This window comes from Vitis riparia, chromosome 2 (genome assembly GCF_004353265.1).
Source record: "Vitis riparia cultivar Riparia Gloire de Montpellier isolate 1030 chromosome 2, EGFV_Vit.rip_1.0, whole genome shotgun sequence".
Taxonomy (NCBI): Eukaryota; Viridiplantae; Streptophyta; class Magnoliopsida; order Vitales; family Vitaceae; genus Vitis; species Vitis riparia.
The window spans coordinates 462,020-488,702 of NC_048432.1; the positions used below are offsets into that span (position 1 = coordinate 462,020).

The 26,683-nt window shown below is 35.5% G+C and overlaps 1 protein-coding gene across 1 annotated transcript; it reads right to left on the minus strand.

Moving 5' to 3' along the window:
• Nucleotides 1–955: 955 nt before the first annotated feature.
• On the minus strand, nucleotides 956–22,144 carry LOC117928582 (AP-4 complex subunit epsilon). The gene is made up of 11 exons (XM_034848503.1): nucleotides 21,317–22,144; nucleotides 20,276–20,461; nucleotides 19,118–19,333; nucleotides 18,885–18,995; nucleotides 13,821–14,018; nucleotides 13,588–13,719; nucleotides 7,630–7,686; nucleotides 7,403–7,519; nucleotides 4,546–4,623; nucleotides 3,057–3,200; nucleotides 956–2,586 (listed from the first exon to the last, which is right to left on the minus strand). Exons 1-11 carry the CDS (start codon nucleotides 21,881–21,883, stop codon nucleotides 1,504–1,506), a joined length of 2,889 nt encoding a protein of 962 aa, XP_034704394.1. The 5' UTR covers nucleotides 21,884–22,144; the 3' UTR covers nucleotides 956–1,503.
• Between the last annotated feature and the right edge of the window lie 4,539 nt (nucleotides 22,145–26,683).

The window sequence follows — 26,683 nt, forward strand, 5'->3', positions numbered from 1 at the left end:
CTATATTTTTACAAAATTGGATGATTTTATATTTTTGAATAATTCTTTACTTAAATTTATCAAAAACATATTTAAAAAATTTATGTGATGGTTTAAAATTTTCTCGAGGGTTCTTAGAGTGTGTCTGATAACGATTTTAGGAAGTGTTTCTAATATTTCTAATACTTGTGAGATAAAAATTTTCAAATGTTAAAAAGTCTAAAAACACTTTCTAAAATCACTATCAATCGCACTCTTAGTCTTGGTTCAATCTCATTTTTTAAAAATAGTCCAACTAGTGAGGCACAAGGCAACCAATTGAACCAATTAAACCCAAATCAATCAAGGGTGTCATTTTATGCACCTGAAGATTCAAAAGGTAGAAGCCTGTTACTAAACTAATCAAGCTTTTAGCTCTTAACAGTTACCCACCATGATATTAGATGTCTAACAGTTGGTTACTCAACTCACCGAACCCAAGTTGTGACTTGTGGGTTCCAAAGTTTCTAACTGCCAATGGTTTTAAGAGCATTCAAACATTTGAGATCTTGAGTATTCATCTGTTTAGCTATCAAAAATCTCATTGAAATTTGTGAAGTGTGTCTATTCTTTCACTCGCTATTTCTTTTGTGCACCATCGAATCAAATCATAGTTTTCTCGTATTGTAAACCATGGTTGCTTTTTAGAAAGAAAAAAAATAACCAACCACGTTCCCCTTTCAAGTCACACATAAACAATCATACTTTTAAATTCACGAATTCAGCGCTTAACAAGCAAATTAAACCCATAAGGTAAAAAATTTCTGTAGTTTCTTTATCACTATCAAGACGTCAACCAGCTCGGGTGAAATTCTTAATGGGAATGCAATCATGACCTCAAACATTGAAGGTATGCAATGCTTTCATCCATGTGTTAGTGAAAATTATTAAACAAAAAAGTATGATATATATATAGAGAGATAGAGAGAGGGAGAGGTAACTAAAAATTCAAGCCAAGGGGTGGGGGGCTTCTCATAGGCCGAAATAAGTACAATGTGCTCTGCAATCGGGACCGGCAAGTAGTTTACAAGGGGGAAGAGAAACCATAAATTAAATGAAAACCCAAAACCAAGAAATAAAAATGGAGTCACCATTACACCCTTATTATAACAACAAAATAATGACTCAAAATTACTACCATATGATGCCTATAACTAGAAGAACCCCTCGCCCCCTTCTCTCTGGAGCGCCTGCTCTCCCTTTAGAAGAAAATAACCCAAATTCATTAAAACTAAAAGCCCTATGGCCTCTGTACTGATTCAATCCCCATTAAACACAAACTCCATATATTTTTACCATCCCTAATAGAAAAACTAAGTTTGTGCTGCAGCAAGTACAAACCTGAGAGGAGATCTATGCATTGCTCCTTGCTTGGGATGATTGCCCATCAAACAGCACAAACAAAAACCATTTCCAAATTGCATGGCAATCATCCTTTGAAGAATGCTTGTTCACATATTTAGGGTCTGTGGAACTCCATGACTTTTAGCCAAGCAAATCCTTGAACAAGTTGGGATTCTGGCTCATTGGGGTCACGCCCATTTGCCTCACCAGTGCATCTTTTTCTAAGGCATCTCTAGGGTTTGGGCCCTTGGCATGTCCAGTTTTGTTCGTGGTTGACAAACCAGGTATAAGATTAGCATCACCTGCATTAGTTGGAAGAGGATTTGCGTTAACACTGCTCTGCCCACTTGTAGGGAACTCTGAATACACGGACATGATATCAGCTGCTTTGGTATTATCAACAGCACCATGATTTGCAGCTGAAGTAGCTTGAGTTGGGCCAAGAAGCCCTTCCAATTGCTTAAATGGATCCACAGATGGAGCACTACTAGTAACAGTTGGTTCACCCAGATCAAGCAAGTCGGGAGGTGGTTGAAGTGGAGCTGCCTTCTCTGATACAACTCCAGTAGTAGATGAAGCCACTGCCTTTGGCCCCTGGGACTTCTCCACAGCAGGACTAGTGGACCTTGCAACCTTGTGGCTAGTAGAAGACGGTCTTTTCTCTGTTTTTGAAGGACCCCCAAATAGTGAGGCAGCAAGCTTCTTCTTCTCTGAAGAAATTTCAGCTTGTGCACTCCTAGAATCATAAGAGCTATCACGTGTTCTTGAGGTGCTAGTGCTACTCACATCAGATTGTGTGACCCCATTTACTGCCTTATGGGAAGTAGAATCCGAGGAAGACGATGCAGGAGAAGAGTAAGTTGGCCTGCCCCACTTCTTTTGAACTCCATCAAGTCGCAGCCTGAGTTCCGTTGACCCTGTATCTGATACAGATGGCACAGAAGCAACATGGTGCATTTCTACAGGATAAGATGGCTCAGGTACTGGAACAAGTTCAGTTGAGGGTGCAAGTGAAACAGGAGATATCCTTGGTGGTGCTGAAGTCTTTGGAAGCTCATAGGCCTCAAACCTAAGGGCATGTGTAGAAGTGTCATGCTGATCTTGGCTTCTGAAGTTACTAATATTTATCATTCCAGAACGCTCATTCTCAGGAATATAGGGCTGAGCCCCTTGTTCTAATGACCGTTCAACATAACTGTCAAGGAATGAAAGGTTTTTATCAACCTGCAAGGAGGACTCAGGGATGTTAATAGAGTTCTGGTAGCAACATTGTTCAGGAGAAAATATGGACAATCAGATATTGTTGTTTCCATTTCTGATTGAAACAATATGGAAAAACATATCAAGTAGAGAATTCCATTTAAGATGTAAAACAAATATGGATTCAGCTACTCCTCTCTGTGGGCCTCTTGTACTGTTGCTTTTAGAGGAGTTCCACTTAGTGTTATACAACTCAACTGGCTTGCTGTTTGTGATTCAAAAGTTCAAGATGGTTGGGGCTTATCTTTGTATATAGTTTTGTATAGAGGGGCATCTTCTTACTTTTATCAGAATCTGTATTTTGCGGGAAGGACCTCTCATCCTTCTCTTGTACCTTTACTATTATTATCATTAATATAGTATATATTTCGTTTCTGATCAATATATATATATATATATATATATATAGATAGATTCAGCCAGTAAAAGCTAACCTCAATGTCTTCACAACTAGCATCTGATGGCATTATAATCTCAACAGCATGAGCATCTAGGGTGACAACTGCTTGCAATTCATAGGCACGCTGTTGTAAATCTGTTGAGTGGGATGCTGATAGTTCTTCAATCAAGGATTGACACTGCAACAAGAGAACAAAGGATTACTAGATACCCATAGATTACACATATAACCTGCATGAGCTTTAGGAAATTTCATAAAAATGAGTTCCAATTTTCATTTCCCACCCGCACTGAGAAAGAGATCATCAGACTGATATAAAATTTCATGAAACATCAAATTTAATCAAGATTTTGATCTTCCAATAATATCTTGACATTGTTAAGGAGTGATTTTAAGAGCACCAACCCAAATTTTTTGTGATCCCTTAATCCAGATTTCAAATTTAATAAAAAATGTAACAAAGACCAAATATGTTTAATACTTGACAATTTTTTTAAAGGTTATGTTTAATATTTAGCATTTAAAAAGTGTTCCCTACATCATTCCCTTCTTTTCCTTGGAATTGCTCTCTTAACAATTTTTACACCATCATTTCTTTTTTGATAATAAGGAAAATTAATTTCTTCCTACTAAAAAAAATCGCATCCTGCATGCACAGACATTAGTGATGCATGCCCCTCTAGAAAATGCCTCAAGTGGCATTTCCCAAAATTAATAATCCAAAATACTTCTTCGATTCTAAATGGTTCACATCCTACCAAGTCTAGAGCAAGCATTACATGTCCCAAAATCAACTAATACATGAGATGGCACCCAATCATCTTAAAATTCAAAAGAAAGTATTCCACTAACCCATCTCAGCTTGAAGAAAAGGAGAACTTGTTATTTTTTATAATTATAGCAAAATAGTTTCTACATTCACAAGTATCAGCACTTTCTGACCCCCAAAGTGACAAGTGCTGTTCAAGGGTGCTAAAGAAAGGAAAAGAACTGCATGACCTAGGGTGGGGTGGGGTGAGGTGAGGTGAGGTGAGGTGAGGTGAGGGTGGGAATTCTTGGTTGGGTTTTGAGAGACTTGGGAAAATAGGAAATTTCAACAATTGAATTCTGGGATTGCTCTACTTCCACATTACCTACAGGCACCACCCTAGTCACCCAGGAAATAAGACTGCTTTACTACCACCAACTGACAACACACTGAACTCTTGGAAAATAATACCATTGTAAACACAATTATCAGAAATATGAGATATGAGAGCAAATGCATAGCAACTAAGGAAATTTTTAACTCATACACGTAAATCTCAAAAGTTGCAATGAAACCCAAAAAGGAAGCAAGCCTTGTTAAAAAAACTCAAGAATCCACATATTTAGAAATCTAAAAAGGGAAATCAACAGTTCATATTACCAATGAGTAAATTGAAGTTTAAGTGGTTTTTCACATGCACATGAGTACTTATGTACAGAAGTGGCTTTGGATGGATAAAGGGTGAGACACAAGCTAAAGGCCTCAACAAGCTTACCTCTGGTAGCATATCCACTTTTCTTCCTGCTGCTATTTCAAATGCATATACTTTCATCAGCGCTGTAACAGCATATGCCTTCAAAAAATAAGCAAAGAATTACCATCACTTCAAGAGAATTTAAGAGAAATAATTTCAGCAATAATAATTTCAATACCAAGAAATGTCTCTAAATACCAATAAATTATCTCCCAGAAGCAGATAATCATTGGTTAAAATATTAATAAAATTGAAATGCAAACACATTTGTTCAAGTTCACAGAACATATGCAAATACATGCACTTTAACGAATAGCATCTCCTCCAACAAACTACAAACACACATTTGTTCGAGGGCCACACACACTCATGAACTTCACCAAGTAACATCTCCTTCAACAAGCTATTATCAGAAGCAGATATTCATTGCTTCAAATATCATAACACATGCACTGTTGAAACATATCATCAAGGGAGTTTTTTCCTTCATCACCTTACACCCTACACAGGTACCAATTATCCAATTGCCTATCCACAATTTTTTTGTCTTCCACTCAAACAACCTAATCATTATTAACTCCAGTACACAATTGTCCCTCAGCAAGATAAGAAGCACAGAGAGTACGGCGTGTTTCGTCATATGTGCCCCAATAACATTGGAGTTATTGCTTTATGTTAAGTATAATGCAAAGAGTTGCAACTCAGTTCTGAGCACCAAGCATATTCTCAAGCATTGTGACTAGACATCTGGAACATAAAACAGATCCCTTTTTGGTACTTAACCATGCAAATGAAATTTTTAAACATTTTCTAGTGCTTTCACACATTGAAATAAAATGGTACAAAATCATTTGATGATTAAATGACATAGATTTTTTATTTTTATTTTTTGAGAAGTCAGGTGATCTAGAATTTTTAATCACGCAGCCAACTAAGAAGCACAGTCCAAGATGTTAACCAATCATGATCACCAAAGTTCGGTGAGTGTCTAGCAACTTGTGGAAGTCAGCCTGAGTTGGATAGAGCTTTCTGGAAGATGATGCCATTTATTCCATCAAGATGACATCAGAAATTTTAAAAAAATTACTAATATAATATACTTCTTGATCAACTGTAAACGGGCAATAACTATTAGCCCTTCAAGGTTCTCATGCTGTTTTACCCAAGAGAATTGAGTGTTTGCCCTTTCATGAATGAACTAATTGGAGTATGGTTTAAGCACTTGTACCATACATATATACATGCATATATATATATATATATCCTCATTAGGACATTGAACCTGGAACCTCCCACAAACCTCATTAATAGGTAAATTTTTTTTTACCCATTAGGACATAGAACCTGTAACCTCCCACAAACCTCCCCCATCTTTACCACTTGAGTCAGACATCAAGGGTAAGTGTTTATGCCATATAATGTTCACGATGTACATATAATACAATAAGAAATATGAAAAATCCTTCAATATGTCCTGTGAACTTCAGCATACGGTACATGTCAGATTTGAAGGTCAAATAGAATCCCAAATTAAAGAACATAGAGCACTGACCATCCCATTACAATTGGATTCCATTAATATATACAGTTGACCATTTGGAAGAAAAAGCAAAAGATGACATCGGAGAGAAACAGAAACCTGAAATATAGTTAATGCAAGTAGGAGACTGATAAAAAGGTCAGAACATTTTTTTTTTTTTTTTTCATAAGTCAACAAAATGTTAAAACACAAGTGCTAAAAGGGGCACAACCAATATACACAGGCCCATACAAGGAATAAAAGTGAACAGAAAAGAGAAAGATTCCTACCCCTTAAGTAACATTTGAAACAACAATTAAATATACAACAGAAACTCTTCCCTCTCCTAATGATCTACCAAATCAATCAAATGAAGAATTCATAAAAGCATATTTAACTGCTCTGGCCATTTCAAGCCATCAAAAATTCTCCATGTTCCTTTCAGATATATCAAAATGACCAAAGTGGGATTGTAAGCCACACTTTCCTTTTTCCCTTGCAATTTGTCCCACCAACTACTTAAAAGCATCCTTAATTAACCCATTAAAACTCAAATACAAAACATTGAGAAAATAAAAAACCTAAGCTCTTGCTAGCCTCCTTTCAAATAAGATGGTGCAAAGTATGAATCTTTGCCCAAACCATTTCCTAAACAAAGAAACCAACTTGTAGGGTAGGGGGTGGGCAGGTGCTCCCTGTGCAGAAAAAATATGCTATGATCTGAACTCAAAGAGAGTAGAATGATATCACAAAGAATCTTCCATTTTCAGCCTACTTCCAAGTCTTAAGAAAATAATAGAAAACTAAGCACATGTTGCAGAAAATTTTCAGATAGATTGTAATCTAATGAGCAAGGGAAAAAAGAAAAAAAGAAAAAGAAAAAGTGGCATATGTACATTACACTAGGAAACCAGGAAACAAGTTTAGTTTCCTTCAACTCTAGCCCTTCAAAAGCATATGAATAGTAGAGGAAAACAAAAAGGGTAGATTAGATTCATGATCACAACTTTATGTGCACACAAGTATTTTGGTATTTACACCCATTCATGAATCTCCTTTCCCAATTTTAGATCTACATTTAACTTGAAATAAATAGGCATAAACAAATTTATGCATTGAAAACTCCCTAGTGACAGAAATAAAGCTTTTGGATATGAGAAGTACACAGCAAACATGCCCTACACATGAAAATATAGCCTACTTAAAATTTGGGAGGACATTGTCTCTTTACTGAAAATCGGAAACATGTTTAGAACCAGCAGTAACTAGAAAAACCAAACCATATAACTAAACTTGGTTGACCAATAAAACCCTGACATAACCAATGCAAACACAAAACTCATAAAGGCTGAGGAATACCTTAACAGTGTCATTGCTTGAATGGGCCTCTGCCACATCACATAACTTTCCAGTGATATAGGAAGCAGAATACTTTCCACCCGCAGTTCCATACTCACCCAAAACCCAACAAATAACCTGTAGATCAGAACCAACAACTAAGATAATAAACAAGAAGAGTTTTGTGAATAATGCCTACATGCAGAAAACAAATGACAAAAATAGTGTCCAGATAGAACAGAATGTACCTGAAGAAATGCAGACGGAAGCTTTGGCTCTCCAATGATACGTAAATACGATTCCACCTGCAGCCAAACCAGAAAAAAATGAGAAAATAATAAAGTTCCCATTTAAGGCACAAAAGAAGGAAGAATAAGTAGAAATCAGGATGTTGAGATGGAGAAATGGAATAACAGAGAACAAACACCCAAGAATCCAGAAGTGGTGTTAATAACGAGTGCTAGAACAAATTTTATCAGAAACACTACCACCAGTGCAATCTGCAACCATGTGACCCATAAGTTGTATTTGTTCACACAGAGGTACGTATGGGACATTACAAGTTTTCTCTCAAACTGGATTTGATAGTTTGCCTTGTGTCAGCTGAGCAGAGGGCATCATAAAAGAACATCAGGAACAGGAATTACGATTTGTTTCAAATTGGCTAGAAGTTGGAAATTTAAGGAAAGATGTGTTCCTCAACCAAAACAAGAAGGAAAAAATAGACCTGCACCAACAAAACCAAATATACTCGTAACTCTACAAAAACTTCATTGGAAGAAAGTCCTCTTAAAAAACCTCTAACAAGGATGCTCCATGCCAAGTTATATATCTCTAGAGTGTTCCAAGATTTTGCTTACCCAAGCACCCCTACCATCAGACACCCAAGAGATAATCACAGCTGCATTCCCTTAAACAAGAATGCTATTAGCCCTAGAGCCTTTGCCACCAACCAGCCTTCAAACAAGGCTAGAATCTTCACCTCTATAGTCAACACAGAACAAGAGAGCTTTGAGAAAGGCCCAATAACACAGCCATGTGTTTGGTAACAGCACCAATTCTCATCCTGTCTGAATTCCCAGACAAACACTCATCAAAATTTAAGGCAAAGGAGAAAGGAGGATTAGGTGTTTGTTCTCCCTCTTTACTAAATAAAGTTCTTCTTTGCAAATGGTGTTGCCGTTACTCAAGTGAAGGGGAAACACTTTGGAAGGTCATAAAGAGGAAATATGGGGAGGAAGAAGAGGGGTGGCAGTCTTGTGAGGTGAGACTCTCATGGGGTCGGTTTATGGAAAGCTACAAGGAGTGGGATTTCCAAGGGTGTGGGCTAGCAAGGATAGATTACTTTTGTATATTCCCACTCGGAACATAGCTTCTGGAACCTCATTTTTTTTATAGGAAACAACAATTATATATATTGATAGAAAAAGAATTACAAAAGAAGGATGAGAAATCCTCCCTCCAAAGAAAAAACTAAACAACACAATAAAAGAAGAAAAAACTACACTATGAAAACTACGAGCAAGCTCTCTTGGCTAGACCATCCCGTTGGAACCACACACTGCTAGCCAATCCAGTTGTAACACGTTAAGGGGAATGCCCTTAAAAACCACAGAACAAAAAACCCAAAGAGAAGCAAGGAAATGAATGGAATCCCAAAGATTCTCTGAATTCCTAGCTATGTCCTCAAATATCCTAACATTTCTTTCCTGCCACACAACCCAAATTATAACAATATTTTGCCATAGAACTATCCCTCTCTTGGAAGTGCCAAAACCTTTATAATTGATGAACATCATGTCTGAAATGCTTTCTTGAACCTCATAGTCGTATAAATTCTTGAACTTGGAGGTTCTTGCTTTCTTTTGTGTACTTTTTAGAGGATTTCTCATCTTTCTTTGTACTTATTTTTACTTACTTCAATATACTATACTATTGTTTCTCATCAAAAACAAGGAGTGGGATTTCTTCAACTCAAGAGTTTCCTATGTTGTAGGGGATGGGAGCAAAGTGAAATTTTTGAAAGATAAGAGTAGTCAGAAGCCTTTTTGCAAGATGTTTCCCACTTTGTTTGCCTTATCCAATGCAAAAGAGGCGTGGTAGCAAATTTATGAGAGCAAAAGGAGGAAGAGACTGAAACTTCCGTTTTGCGAGGAATCTAGATGATTGAGAGTTGGATGTTGTGGAGTGTTTCCTAATTAAACTCCAAGGTCAGTAGGTGAATAAGGAGGAGGAGGAGGAGGATAGAGTAGTTTGGAAGGATGATACAAAGGAAGGCTTTTGTAAGAGCCCTTTACTCTATGTTGGAACCAGAGTGTGTCGTCCCTTTTCCTTTAGAAAACTATTTGGAATTCTTGGATTCCATGTAGAGTTTTTTATTTATTTTGCTTGGGAAGTGTGTTGGGGGAAGGTGTTGACTTTGGACCTACTCTAGAGAAGAGGTTGGTCATTAGTCGACAAGTGTGCTCTTTGCAAAGAGGAGTCAAAATCCATTGATCACATTCTTCTTCATTGTGCTAAGGCAAGAATCTTATGGTTGTTGGTGTTTTCTATATTTGGCATCCCTTAAGTTATTTCTATCTTAGTAAGGGACACTCTACTAGGATAGCATAGTGCTTTTGTGGGTACAAGGCATAAGAAGGCTTGAAGAGTGACTCCCTTATGTATTTTGTGGACTATTTGGAGGGAAAGAAATCAAAGAGTGTTTGAAGATGAGGAGATGTTAGATCAAAGTCTTAGAAGTTCTTTCCTTATCAATCTTTATCTATGGATTCTCGTGTATATAGATGGGAGTACTATGTCCTTAATTGATTTTGTAAATTGGTTGGATTTTTGTTGAGGAAGGGAGTAGTTTTTTGTTTTTCCTTTATTTGTTTTGCTTATTTCGCTCATTGTATACATCCCGTGTAATCTTATGTGTGTTTTTTGCACTTTTAATACATTCTCTTATTTATCAAAAAAAAGAGTTTTGGAGTCTCTAAGGGAGGAGACTACCATACAACCAGTCTTAGCATACCTTTCCTTGGTAAAGCATGTAAAGGGAGTGTACTACTTCCCACATGGACTTTGGGGATTCTTCAATTTCTTAAAAAATTTTAGCATCCCTAACCCGACCAAATGCCCTATTAATGGCGAGCTTGGCCCCTTACCAAATCACCCTACCCCTTTGACCGTCCCCAAGACCAGTGGAAGTAATGACCATCAAATTAGCCATACCACAAGTGGGAAACCAAGGCAAACCCACTAAAAGAGTTTATTCCAAAACTTTGAAGCAAGAGTGAAGAAAAAAGATGATCCACAGATCATTACAATGGGAGAAAAGGATACAACTCTCATGAACTAGATACAATGTTTAAGAGAGCTTTACATTGACCATAAGAGAGCTTTTACTTTACAAATGGAATTTGCCTGAGGAAAGGTGTGAGAAGGATCACACATAGAAACGACATGAAAACCATACCCTCTCATTTGAAACATAGGAAAAGAGGCAGCTCTATTCAAACAGAGAAAAAGGTGGGGGAGCATCAATTTCATCTCTTGAAAGGTTTAAAAGCAGCACCTAGTTTGGGTATTCAGAACCTCATTACAGAAGGAGATTCCTCATCTGCTATTTTCGCCACTTCTTGATGGGGCAAAGGCCTTATGCGGCTTGATCTTGGACAAGGAGATTTCTTCACCCTTCTCAAGACCTTTTTCCCCCTCTCTTGGAGATCCAAGGGTGGTAACTCATGTGGTCAATGGTTTGGGCTAGAGGGAGCTAGATCCATAGAGGAATTTCTTGGAAATTTCTATCCCCTTTGTTAGTAGAGTAGGGCTTGTGGTTTTTTTGTGGTTGTAGATTCTCTTACTTTTCTGTAAAGAATAGCCCATCTTTCGTTGTTCTATTGTTTGGTAATTTCAATTGGGTTTAATACACTTTACTACCTCAACCTATCTCATGTTTTGCACATTGCCTCCTCAAGTTTAAAATCAAACAAATTACCTTCCAAACTCCTTAAAGACCAGCACTGTGTCTTTTTTGTTAGACGTTGTTAACTTAATTGGACGGAAATGTCATGTGTTGTGCATGTGACTTAATAAGTGAAGATAGATTTGTAATTTGCATCACCAAAACAAAGTTCTCCCTCCTTCGTTCTTCCTCTGAAATCCTAAATCCTCAAACATCCACAAATCCAAAGCCCTAGAATCCTGAAACTCGAACTATGTGAAGAATAAACACAACTAGAATATTAATGGATCTTCTTATTCATTGCTATTGTGGTAATGATGCTCGTATTATGACATCTTACACTAATCTAAATCCGGGGAGAAGGTTTCTGTGATACGATAAATATAAGGTAATAATGTCTTTGATTTCCAGATTTATTTTTTATCATTTGCTTTTTGTAGACATTTTATTATTATATGTGTTAAATTTTTGACACAAAATATGGAGGATGTGGATTTTTCTTGTGGTACAATGCTCCAATGTGTGATAGGTCAAAGCAAATCATTCTTGGATTGTTGAATAGATGGAAGAAGAAGGGGAATGAAGTGTTTGTTTATCGAAAAGGGTTAAATGCATGTTTTGGTTGATCATTCCATGGACGATATGTTTGGTTCTTGAGGTCATCATGCTACAAAGAAATGGTGCTATTTCTGATGAAGGCTTTGAAGCTCTGTACCCAAAGTTACCTGGAAATTTGTAAATCGGATGAAGGCTCCCAACTTGGTTTTAGTTTTGTATTTTTTGTAAACAAATTGAACAGATGAGAAGTTGTGGTTGGGGCCTTGATGGAATTAAGCTATAAAATCATGTTTTGAAATTAATGGAATGACGAGATTTGAATTATTTGTTGATTGTGAGCAGAAGGTCAATTTATAACACCAGTTTGCATTCATGCTCTTGAACAATTTGTTTGTGCCATGGTCTTGAACTTTCAGTTTTTTTCAAATTGTTTGTGTCAAGCTCTCCATTCAAAGACATTATTACCTTATATTTATCACATCCCAAAAACTTTCTCCCAGGATTTAGACTAGTCCAAGATGTCATAATACAAACCTCATTACCACAATAGTAATGAACAAGAGGATCCATTAATCTTTCAATTGCGTTTTTTCTTCACAAAGCTTGAGTTTCAGGATTCTAGGACTTCAGATTTGTGGGTGTTTGAGGATTTAAGGTTTTAGAGGAAGAACAAAGAAGAAGAAGAAGAAGAAGAAGGGAGAGCTTTGTTTTGGTGATTCAAATTACAAATATACCTTCACTTATTAAGTCACATGCACAACACATAACATTTCCTTCCAATCAAGCTAACACCATCCAACAAAAAAAAAGGCATAGCGCTGGTCTTTAAGAAGTTTGGAGGGCAATTTGTTTGATTTTAAACTTGAGGGGGCAATGTGCAAAACATGCGATAGGTTGAGGGATTAAATTGTATTAAACCTTTTTCAATTTATTAGTAATATTTGTTTCAATCCCCCAAAAAGAAAGTCGTACTTGTTCAAAAATGGCAACTTTAACAACTCAAGAATTCACGTCCTTTTTTTTTTTGATAGGTAAAAGCAATTATATTAAAAGCGCCTAAAACACACCTAAAGCATACACAGCGTATACAAGGCCAAAAAAGGGGAGGGATTCACAAAAAACAACACCTTCGCCTCACTTACAGCCCAACCAATCAATAAAGTCAAATAAAGACAATTCACGTCCCTTTCTATTGTACGGAAAAGCAATAAACCTAATAGAATTGAGAGCTTTGTCTCCCCTTTTCTTTCTAAATGGGTGAGGAAGTAAACATGGCCTAATGCAAGTTCGAAATATTGAAGGTACAAAAAAGACAAGTCTTCATCCTCCTGGATTACACAAGATGGATCTTCCACAATAGCATTATTAACATATTTAGCTTACTGGATAAAATGCAAAAGAAAAAAAAACCCATTATTCCATCATCATTACCTCTTGTTCCATTATTATGTTTAAGTTATGCCAAAAAATAATTCAAAGCACATTCCAATACATTCAATTCACATCCAAACCATAATATTCACCACCAACCTCACATAAAAAATAAATAAATAAATAAATAAATAAACAAGAAGACAAAAAATCATATATACCACAAAAGCACCCTCCATAGATAGTAACATGTATTCATTTTTTTATGGGAATAGATATAAGAATTGACAAAAATGGAAATGAAGTGAAATTGATTCAAGTGACATACAGCAGATGATCTAAGCTGACAATCTGCAGTATCATCGTCCTCTCCAAACCCCTCCGCAATCAACCGCATCAAATTATCAGCCACCTTAATATTGACCAGATCTCCAGCATGCTCAAAGACTTTATTCATGGTCTATAAACACATAAGGAGAAAATCTAAGCATTAAAAGGTAAAAAAACACAAGCAACCCGTTCATATACAATCTGGAATGGAAAAGGCAACAATATAATTACCTGGATAAACCAATGGTTGCTTGGTGCAAATTGCTCTGCCAGTTCAACACATCGAGATGCTATTTCAGTTTTGTAATGATTATCATTAATGCTTATCATGTAATCAATCATACGATCAACAATCACTTCCACATTTGAAGACTTGGTCATTCTATACAGTAGCTCAAAGGTTTTTCGCTTTAGGGTATCATCTGGGTCCTGTGTCATCAAGCACATCAAACTTGGATTATAATACAAAGAAGATACACCAACTTATCAATTTTTCTTTCTTGATAAGCATTAACAGGAAAGGGAACATGGCAAACTTTGATCAAAATTAATAAATAAATAAGCGCACACACATGTACATGTGCCAAATAAGCGCACACACAGTAAATAACAGTGTGTAGTGCAAGGGCAAGGCTGTTAAACCAAAAGAACAGTGGATAATTGCCTAATGTGAGATGGAGTGAAAGAACAGTGAAGTTCTTAAACCAAAAGAAATAGAGAGAATTATTACACATCTTACCTAATGTGAGATTAAAGGAGGTACTTTTTCTTAATAGGAAAATTAGGATAATTGCCTACCCTAATTTGCCTTCTAAAAACTCCTAAAGTCATAGGGAAGGGGGATTTAGGGTTCATGGAACAGTTCCTCTGCAGGCTCAGAAGAGGATTGTGGGTCTGACTTCAAGCCTCCTTTGAAGTTGGTCCAAAGTTAACACTTTCCCCCAAGATGCTTCCCAAGCAAAGAAAGGCCACCTTAAGAGGCGCACTCGATCTCCAAATACTACCACTAGGGAACGAAAAAGGATCTCTAGTCTCCAAGATGGAACAAAGAGATTTGACCGAAAAGGTCCCACACCTCGAAGTTGTCCAAATCACTCTATCTTCCAAATCCCTGTAAACTCTAAATGCTTGAATCTTTTGCAGAAAACGCTTCACCAAATCTAGCTCCCAATCATTAAAGGCCCTAGAGAAAAGAAGGGTCCAACCACCCCCTTCACCTTCAGGGTTCCAAACATTCGCCACCCAAGCTTCCTTAGACATAGAAAGGGTAAATGAGGAAGGGAATGACTCACTAAGTGGCTCATATCCACACCACTTGTCCAACCAGAATCTCATTCTCTGCCCATTGCCCACTTGGTAGGCTAACCTGCCACTCAAATACTTCCACTCCTTCCTAATAGCTTTCCACAACCCCACACCAAATCTCTCCCTCATCTCACGGGAACACCACCCACCATCCTCTTCACCATACTTTTGACTGATGACTTGTTTCCAAAGAGCCTCCTTTACATTGGCATACCACCAACTCCACTTACACAGGAGAGTTATATTCATCAAAGAAAGATTTCACCACCTTTCCTTTTCTCCAAACAAATTGTTTTCCACCTTACAAGATGTGGTTTCTACACAAGAGCCCCCCCGCTCCAAAGAAAATCCCTCTGAATCTTCTCTAACCTCAACCCCACTTGTCTTGGTATGCAAAAGAAAGACATGAGATATATAGGCATGCTAGACAAAGTGTTTCAAATCAGAGTGAATCTCCCTCCTTTTGAGATATACTGTCTTTTCCACATGGCTAGCCTTCTTTGAAATCTCTCTTCAACACCATCCCAAACCTCCACAGATTTGAAGGGGGGCCCCAAAAGAAGACTTAAATAGCAGGAAGAAAGGCCTCCCACTTTGCACCCCAACTCCAAGGCCAAATCCTCTATATTAGGCACCCTGCCCATCAAAATTAGCTCACTTTTCTCCAAATTTATTCTCAAACTCAAGCAAGCCTCCAACCATATAAGAAGTCAGCTTAGATAAGTCATATGGTCTTGAGACACCTCACAAAACACCAAAGTATCATCAACAAATAACAAGTGAGATATCAAAATCCCATCACCACTCCTACCTCTCACCCGTCAACCAAATAAGAAGCCCCCACTAATAGCCCTCCTCAAGAGACAGCTAAACACCTCCATGGCTATCACAAATAAGTAAGGGGAGAGGGGATCTCCTTATCTCAAACCCCTCGAACTTTGGAAAAAACCAGAAGGAGGGTCATTAACTAGAACAAAAAATTTCACAGTAGAGATACATCTCAAGCATCCTTTGAGGTGGCAATAGCAAATAAAGATGGGAAAGAGGTCCTCAAAGGAGTGTCCCCACACCAAATGTCCCTCCAAAATCTTATTGATGAGGATGAATCTTCAAGATATATATCAAGAAAGGGAATTTGTATTAGTTGTAATTAAAGTAGGATTAATATTACTTGGAATTAAATTATGATTAATATTTGTTGGAGTCTAATTAGGATTAGCTAGTTGAGTTATAATATAATTAGAATTTGAGTCATGATAGGTTATTAGAGTCCTAGTAGACTTTGGATGTTATAATTAGAATTAGAATTAGAATCATAATAAGTTATTAAAGTCCTAGTAGACTTTGGATTTCTTAGAGAAGCCTATAAATAGGCTAATCAATGTAAATCAAAGGAACGAATTTTGATGAATAATATTATACTTTCTTTCATTGCAAGGTTGCAACCCTCAATGGTGAGACTCCTAGAAGGCCTTAGTGAGACTCTAAGGTTTTCCATCTTTTTTTTTTTTTTTTTGATAAATATCACGAATATATTAAAGGGCAAAGGCCACCAAGCATACAGGACGTATACAATCTGCCTCAAAGCGAGAGCACAAAAAAACAAGCACCCTTACCCTCCCTTAAGTGGCCGCTAACCACTCCAAAAAACCTAAGAGTGAAGAGGACTCCTCTCCAATATACACCCTAGCCCAACTCCACAAGGACAGCCTCTCAATCCCACACCACTGATCAGACCAGAATTTCACTCTAGTCCCTTTCCCTACCTTAAACTTTGTATTTTCCTAACACCACTTACCTTCCTTCATAATCTCCTTCCATACCCCCACTCCATAAGTACCCCGGGCTTCTTTGGTTCTCCACCCAAGCTCTTCCTAACCATATTTCGCCCCAATCATTAACCTCCAAAGATTATCCTTTTCAACTGCAAATCTCCAAACCCACTTGCCCAACAAAGCTTTGTTCAAGGAGTCAATCTTCCGAATGCCAAGGCCACCCTTCTCCCTTGGAGTGCACACCACCTCCCAATTAATTAAATGGACCTTCCTCTCTAAGGTTTTCCATCTTTTCTTCATTGTTTCTTCTTTCTCTCTATTTCTTATCTTATAATTTTCTCTACCATACAGTTTATTCCTTGTTCCTCTCCTTACACCCTAAAAATAAAACCCTAGCCCGCCTACCCTTGAGTGTAGGCAACCATCCTAGGGTTGTCCTACATCACTTATTCTTCTTCCATTGCCCACAACATAAGAGATATTGCTTTTGAAAGCATCCCACTCTTTTCTTATAGCCTTTCACAACCCTACACCATAACCCTCCCTCACCTCCAAAAAGCACCAATCACCTTCTTCTACCCTATATTTACCAATGATTACTTGCTTCCACAAGGGCTCCCCTTCTACAGTGAACATCCAACTCCATTTGCCTAAGAGAGCCATGTTCAAAACAAAAAAAAATGTGTATGCCCAACCGTCCTTCCACCTTTGGCTTACAAACTTTGAGCCAACTCACTAAGTGAGGCTTATTTTCAAGAGACCCCCCTCGCCACAAAAAGTTCCTTTGAAGTTTTTTCAATATTTGGCACACCCTTTTTTGAATAACAAAAATGGATATGAAATAAATGGGAAGACTAGACAAGGTACCTTTGATAAGAGTCAATCGTCCCCCACTTGGATAAATTTTGTCTCTCAAAAAATGTGTATACACACACATTTTTTTTTTTTTTTTGATAACCGAGTAACCTTCCATGGCCAAGCCCTTAAGACCCTCCATGGGGTACACACACACACACACATGTTGTGCTTCTAAAATGACATAAATATTGTTTTGATTTTGATAAAAATCAATTCTTAAGATATAAAATTTCCACTAGAAATAATTGCTATTAAAATTGCATTAATACATTTGAAATTCCAAAAATTAAAACATCATAAATAATATGGCAATTTTTTTTTTACACGTCCTTTGTACTTAGAATAATATGCCTTGCACTAATGTTTCATTTTTCTCTTTTTATTATATCAAGAAAATTTATCTTCATTTCTAATAAAAAAAATAAAAATAAAAAGAATAATATATACCTTGCACTAATAAAAAAATAATATTGAGTACGTACAACAAAAAATAAAGTAGATATAACTCTAAATAAGCTACCATGAACCTCAATGATAATTAATTTTTCAATCATGCTAATGGACAACTAGCTATTGAGATCCTTTTCAGCCCGAGTATCCATATCCTAAATCTAGGAATTCAAAGGATTGGATACCGAGGCATACCCACACCCAAAACCAAGTCACACAGGAGGTGGAAATCAAATGAAGCATTAGTAGATGGGGATGTTGCAAATTTATGTAAACCTTAAAACCAAGCTTTGATGAGGAACAAAGCCACCTTAGTAGTAAAAGATGCCCCCAAGGAAATGGGCCAATCATGGATAACCTCAGGTCTCTGAAGTCACTAAGGAACTAGAGCTAGAGGAAATCATCCTAAGAAAGGACATGTCAAAAAAGAAATAGATTAAGAAGATGTTACAAATATTTATCTCTGAGTCTGAAGTCACTAAGGAACTAGAGCTAGAGGAAATCATCCTAAGAAAGGACATGTCAAAAAAGAAATAGATTAAGAAGATGTTACAAATATTTATCATTCATAGATATATTCAGGTTTAAGGTGTGGTTCATCTATATGCCATATCTGGTTTTCCACTTGGAGCCCAACCCCCCCGCGCCGAAACTCCTACTCTATTTAAGGGGATAATGGCAATATCGATGTCCTTGGTGATATGGTCTGATGGACAGAGACATAAATGAACTAAAAGTAATAATTAAAATTAAAATTAAAAAAAAAAAAAAAAAGAGGGAAAATAATCATATTGTTAGGACAAATCAGCTTGCATACTCCAGGGTGAAAAGTAGACTAAGGGGGTAAAAAAAAGGAACATGAACCAGTTCACAACTCCAAAAGTAACAAAAAAATGGTCTTTCTTACCTCTAAGCAATCAATGACAGCCAATTGGTGTTGTTCAGCAATTTCTGGACTTATCTTTATCAGTCTACTAAGGGCATCAATGCCCATATACTTTAGATTATGACTATCACTCTGCCAAAAGGATAATAACAGAAAAACATGAGTTACAACATATGGCAACCAAAAGCTCTAAGATGATGATAATCAGGAAATTAGTAGTTGTGGGAAGCAACTAAAAAGGTGTGGAGACAAACCTTCAAAAATCTGGAAATTACATCAGCAGCAGCTTCTAATAATTTAGGGTTTGGATATATAGAAGAAACACAGCATATGCACTCATAAAGAACAGCATTTCCTATGTTACTCGTCGAATCACACTTCCTGAATATGTCACCCACAACAGTATACATGTTTTCACTTGCTTGTCTATCACCACTGCCCAGCAATGCCAGAATTTTCAACAACCTGATCTGCATGGTAGAAAGTATAATAGGTAAATGGTCTAGATCTCAAAGAGATGCATATCACAAGCACACATAAAGATTTGTGGGAGATGCAAGTTGTGGGATAAAACCAACACTCAAAAGACCAAAGGATTACATACCAAAGTACTCAAAATTTTATAAAATGTTTACATTCTAAAGCCGGATAAATCAGTTTTTTTCACATTAGACAACTAGACAAGCAAGAAAATAACCCTACTTAATAAGTTTTAAAATATAACCAATAAATTAAGGAATCCATCAATTCCCGATAAGTGAAATAGGAAATTTCCTTTTCGTGATGTTCTCTTAACTTGATTGTCTTCAAATACCAATGCCATCCATCCCCCACAACAAAAGCAAACCCCCACCCCCTCCACCAAACCTCATTTGGCTATTTGGTTGACAAAAACAAAAACAGGCCAATAAGGCTGGTAGGACAATGAATACCATCATCTAATAAATGCTTTCAAAGCCATTGACCTCCTAAGTTTTTCATTGATCTTTACATTCTGATAGTTTCACATATGTGGGTTCCCATATAGTGAAAACCCAAAAGCCCAAACCAGAACAACAGTTAAATGGTCATTCTGCTTTCACAAGGAGGCAACCACAGTAGATAAAATTAGGAGGGTTACCGTTTATATTTATAGAACAGTTACCCAAAATGCAAATACCATGTGACCTATTCCATTTCAATCACCAGCAACAGATGTACAGTTCTCATACAGCCAACAAGACCATTTATTTAACAAAATGCAAATGTAAACATGTAATATGATATTTCAATCCAATCAACCAGGCGCAGAAGAACCAAGGTGACAATTTAGCCACTTCATACTATTGGAGAAACCCTTAAATAAGAACACAATCCACCCACAAGCAGTGCCAGCTATAAAACTGAATTGGACTGAAATATAGTAAATAGACCTGAATGAATGGAGCTGGCATCTGATGATAGTCATAAGTCTTCGGTAATCTACGCTCAGCTACTTGTTTAAGAATGCTCACAAAGCTGATAACCAAATCCTTGTAAGAATTGGCATCTACTGCAATAAGGTCAAAAAGAGGGCAAAGTGTTGCACCCATGACTCCAGGATCATTATCACAAAGCTTCTGCAACAAAGATAAATAGAATATTTAGATATTCATGAAGAACAGACATGAAAAGACCAACACCAACTGCCCTTTATAACATAGTAAAAAGACAGGTTCATTAAAGCATACACCTTTTTTTATCAGTTTCTTGTATATTGTGGGGAGGAACCCTCGTCCTTCTGATGTACTTTTTATCCATAATTAATACATGTTTTGTTTCTAATATAAAAATTTTAAAAAAAAAATCAACCTTTTAGGGTTGGTTAAAAGCGGATAAAGATGACACAGCTTCACCAAGTACAACACTTTTATTCTGTTTTTTTTCTTCCTATGTAGAGAATCAAATATGGATTAACCGATCAAGAAGAAGATTTCTATGATAATAGGGTTTTTTAAGTAGTTCTTTTCTACAGCAGTTAACCCCAGAGGAAACGAATCATCAGTTTGTCCATGATTTATTTTGACAGGGGAAGTTTACATTTACAAAACGAATAGACTTATAGGATTCCAACTTTCCTCAGTTTCAACAAAGAAAAGAAAGTCATTGCATTCTAATTGTAACTTTCCCAAGCAAGCCAAAGTCAATAATTCAATCCAATCAATGGATGCTTTCAGTAAATTCTTAGAAAAAATATTTATGCCTAATGCTGTTGCACATCCGGATCAGTTCTCAATGCACCACACCCAGTTCACATAACTATGAGAGTATGCTGTGGCATGGTTCTCACTCGCTTTGTTGGTGTTATTTACCAATTCTTAGTCTTTCCTAGTAAAATTTATGACCATTATTCTATAAAAAAAAAAAAGGCCCATTCCAGAAACAATAAAGCAGGCAATTCTAACAAAAGCAAAAAAAAAAATCAAGTTTTAAACCTTTCTGAAATTGGAGACGAGATGCGTGACCGAGGATGGTGAGCGCTGATAAAACCGATGTAGGGCCATGATGGCCTTCTTCCGAACCGCCTCCTTCGAGTGCCCAAGTAGCTCCACCACCTGCGGAAGCACCGCGGGAATAGTCTCCTCATTGATCAACTTGCAAACCGCATTCAGCGCGGCGCAAACCACTAAATAATTGTCCGATTTGAGATCCTTCTGAATGGTATTGACAATGAGTATAATCAAATCATGATCCTCATTCAAAAATAGAGTCACCGCCAAGTACCCCGTCCGCTTGAGGAGAAGGGAGTCGTCGTGGGTCATCTTGACCGCATGAATGTAGCCGAAGGAGGCATCGTGACCCAGCATCTCCACGTACACCAGGCGGATGATGAACTCCTTCATCTTGCGCTTCGGGATGTCCGGCTCCACGATTCGACGCTTGAGGGTTTCGATCTCGTGGAGGACGATGCGGTCCTCTTCCGCCTTGGATCGAGCCTCGCCGATGGACTTGACGAGATCCAAAAACTCCTTGGAATTGCCGAAGCCACCCTGGGAGCCCATTGCGAGCTCCCTGCCAATCGTCTTCAACTGCTCCAGCTTGGCGCCTCCTCAATTCCTCACAAAGTCTAGGGTTTCTGGAGGAATTTGAATTGAAGGAGATGGATCTGTGGAGAATTGAAACGAAATTTGTGAAGAGAATTGGGGTTTTGAGAGAGAGAAAAGGGGTTTTCAGAGCTTGGCGTGTGGAGTCGGGGAGTGGGGAGATCCAGAGAGGGTTGTTTTGGATCTACGTGATAATGAATTTATGAGAATTGTTCTCGTGGAACAAAAAACATGTTTCAAAAACACAAATCACATGTTTAGAATAATTATTTTTCAAAATATTTTTGCTCCTCGTTCGAAATAAAACTGCTTTATACTTCTACAAAATATTTTTTACATATAGAAAAATAATTTTTTTTACAATAAATAAATAAAATAAGTTTCTTGGCCAAAGGGTGGGTTAAATTTTGATTTATTTTATGGATTATGTTAAAGTTTTGATCTATGCTTTTTGAATAAATCACCAATGAAAATAATCTCATCGAGTAATTATTGATTAAAATTTAGAAATATTAAACAATCAAAATCCGAAGGTATCCATCATCAACCAAACTTATAATCAATAGGGGGATGAAAAGTTTGTAGTTTTTTTGGATGATGATAGGATCTCATTATTTAACAAATGGTTACGCATAATTTTTCATTTTCGTACAAGACAATTATTGAAATGACGCCGAGGACATAAGACCCTAACCTTACTCAACGTAATACTAAAGGCTAATTCTAAAAACTTTGAAACTTTTATCATCATATTTATTAATTACCCAATTTTGCATCCAGCTTGTAAAGCTTATCATTTTTTTGAAACAATTATAGCCTTAATCATCAAAAAAGATGTGGGGTCAAGTATGATGTATATACTTCTACAATTTATGATGATCCAAACTACGACCTCTCTTTAGTTTGGTAAGCCTTTAACTACAAGAACTCGTAAATTTGTAGTATATAATTTTTAGAATACGTTATAGTCATTCATCTCCGTATTGACATTTAAAAAGGTTGGGATCAATTCTCAAGTGGTGATTCCTATGATGTTTGGGAGGACATAATCCCAAATAAGGTCTCATTAAGTATACAAAATGAAGTAGTGGAAAAAAGTTATCCATTACTTGGAAAAAAATAATTAAACAAGTTTTTTTTTTCCACTCTAATAGTTGGCATTAGTAAGATTAAAGGAATTATTGCACAAAACTGAATAGGGGTGAATGATAGTTAATCCAACCTAGTAAAAAGAAAGGGAGAGGTTCACAATTTTGCAAACTTTTTTTAACAAAACTAAATTAAAGTAATTAAATTAGCACAAGATAAGATGTAATTTAAAACAAATTAAGACAAGTAGAAAAAGGGAAAAAGAGATATAGATACTATTTATAGTGGTTTGATCCAAACCTTGACTTACATACACTCTCCTCGAGCTTCAACATGAGTTAAGGTTTCACTAGCTCCAAAGCCTCTGATATCTATGAATTGATTTCAAAGTTTCAACCGCCCATCACACATCACCTTAATTAATAAGCCTTTGATATCTATTAATTGATTTCAAATTTCAAAGTTTCAAACTTGAACAATACTCTCATAAGTTTAGAAGAAGAAAAAAATTGAGAACACTTCAATCAAAGTAAAGCAAAGATGAACCACAATACAAGGAAACTATGATTGATTTGATGGTGCATAAGAGGAATTTGCAAGTGAAATGATAGCTAGATGGCTATGAATGTGTTTAAAGCTTTCAATGAGAATTTAAGCAAGTAAACAAATGAATACTCAATATCTCATCAGTCTAAATGCTTTTAAAAACATCAAGTTATAGTTTGGCAACTCGACCCCAAAACATACAACTTGGGTTCAACTAATCGAGCAACCAATTGACTAGCATTAGCCATTTACAGATTTAAAAAGGGGGGGGGGGGGGGGGGGGGGGGGGGGTGTGACACATCCTTCGCGACAAGATGATGTCGACACCACAACCAACGAACCTTACACAGAGCTGAAAAATGGGCAGGTTAGACTTTTGAACACATGAGGGTTAGGGCTTTGCTAGGAAAAAAGTCAATTTTGTGGAGGTTAGGACTTCACCAAATAACAAATGTTTATTTACTCATTTTGGTTTTCATTTTAAATGTATTTTTAATTTAGATTTCATTATGATTATAAGATAGTTAAGTCATAATTTAAAGTTAAATGGGGTGGCTAATGTGATTCTCTTTGGCCTTGTTAGTTGTTATGGGTGCTAGTTATAATGCAATCTAAGGGTATTTTCAAGTAATATGGAAAATGCACTATTCTTATGCATGAAATGAAAATTACTTTCCCCAAAATGTACTCCTAATGAACACTATTTTGAGTTATGTTTGCATCAATATTTTATGAATAGTGCATGTAAATATAATTCCCCCTAAAGAAATTAGAAAAATGAATAAAAAGAGTGATAACTTAGTTTCAAACTTGAATATGAAATAGATTCAAAACAATATCATAAATTTAGGCTAAGAAAGAGAACTTAAAAAATGGTTTGTTATTTATACATTACTAAGAAGCATGGATGAAAATTTTGATATATATATATATATATATATATATATATATTGGCGATATTTCGCCGATATATCACCTATCAGGACTCATCGACATGAAACAAGCTACCAAAATTTTCATGAGGTGAAATTTATGAAAATACCAGCATTTGGTGGTATTTTACCGATGTTTTGGTGATATTTGCCGAAATTTTGGCCGGTGGGCAACACGTGGGTCAAAGTAAAAAAATGCTACAATTTTATTTTATGTAGCAAAGGGACTCGAAGCCTAGTCAAAACATTCCACCTACAACTTGACTTATCATTAGGCCAAACTTAGCGCTTTGTAAATATAATGCACCAAAGGTATATAGATTAAAGGTTATGATATAAACAAAATATTAAAAGAATATTTTGAAAAACAAATTAATTATAATTATTTTATTATTAAATGAAAAAAATTTCATTTAATCGATTATAAAAAATATGAAAATTATCATTATAATTTTCTTCATAATTTTTTTGACATCATTAATATATTAATTAAATATATTTTTTTTTACATATATCATCATTTGTTTTATATCAATTAATACAATTCAACTAAATATATTATAATTTTAATATTAAATATATTTTAAAATTAGACATATTATAATCAAATATCATGATATTATTGTCGAATAATATTTGATGTAATTTAATAATCAATATACACTTATATAATTTATATTTTTTTTATACATAGAATATTATTATCAAATATGATAAATTATATCAAATATATATATATATATATATCAATTTATTTAACAAAATAACTTTAAAATATCTATTATACTTTTAATTTTAGTTCTAATAGTTTTTTCTTACTTTTGATCAAATTTAGGTCAACCGATATTTTATGTCAAAATATTTGTCGAAATATCTCCGAAATATCCGATATATCCTTAAAATCGAAATACCAATTTATTCGTGATTACCGATATTTTCATAAATGCTTAGAAGTAATGAAGTACTTAATTTGATTTTTTTTATGGTGGTTACTCAGGACAAATAAATGAAAATAGACAAAATTCAAGAGTTACTAAGCATGGCAAAACATATCTTTGTCAAAAATTGAAACTCAAAAGAAAATTAATTAGAAAATGGATCAACAAAATCAAATTAATGATACAATTGTTAAATGTCATTTCTTTATTATAATATAACCATACTTGGTGCTACACATAGAAGGTAAGCATTATATGAAGAAGATTGACAACGAAGTTTAGAGTTGGTTTGACGTAAGGTTCTAACTTTTGTTTTTTGCTTGAAGTATAATCCCATGATTGAAAGTTTAAAATCATTGTCTTAAAGTGAAACTTAAATTTATGAAAGGTTGGTTAAATATAAAATATTTTTTTATACAAATTAAAAGTGAATTTCAATAAGAAGTAATATTTTTCTTGCCTTACAGTGCCCAAAGTGTGAAAGTATTTTAGAAAATTGGAGAAAGATGATTTAGGCTTTGTTTACAACTGTTTTCACTTATAGTTTTCTATTCTCTATAAAATAAAAAAAAAAAAAAAAAAAAAAAAAAAAAACAATGACAACTAGAAAATTATTTTATATTTTTTTCTTAAAAAAAATATGGTTGTGGACCTCGCATTTCACACGATGCGTTCCCACTTAATTGCGAAACTTGCTTTTTTATTTATTTGGTGAAAAACATGATTTTTAGAATTGGAGTAGTCACTTATTTTTGTTTTATTTTTATTGGAAAACAAAATAAGAAAGAAAACCCTAAGTGTGATTCATCATTTAGAAAAACAAGTTGGTGAAAAATCGAGTAGGGTTCGGGGGTCAGGTTACTTATTAGGAAGGTATGGTAGTGAGCCGTAGCACTTCTCTAAGCTTATATACATACGATATCTACTAAACAATTAAAGAGAATTGTGATAATTAATTAATTAATTATTGATACCAAGAAAAATAATCAAGCAAATGAGTATGTACAAGTTATAGTGAAAATCAATATAAACAAAAATAATGATGAAATCTAATTACAAAACTACCCAAAATAAATAATAAGAGAATTATGCAAAATGATTTATTGAACTAAATAAAAAAAATAAAAAAAATAGTTTTCAAGAAATTTCAAAGGATTTTATTAAAAATGATTTTGAATTAATGATTTCAGTTTATTTATTTACAAAAAACAATTAATTTATTTTCTCAATTTCATTTGTATTCAATTTTCAAA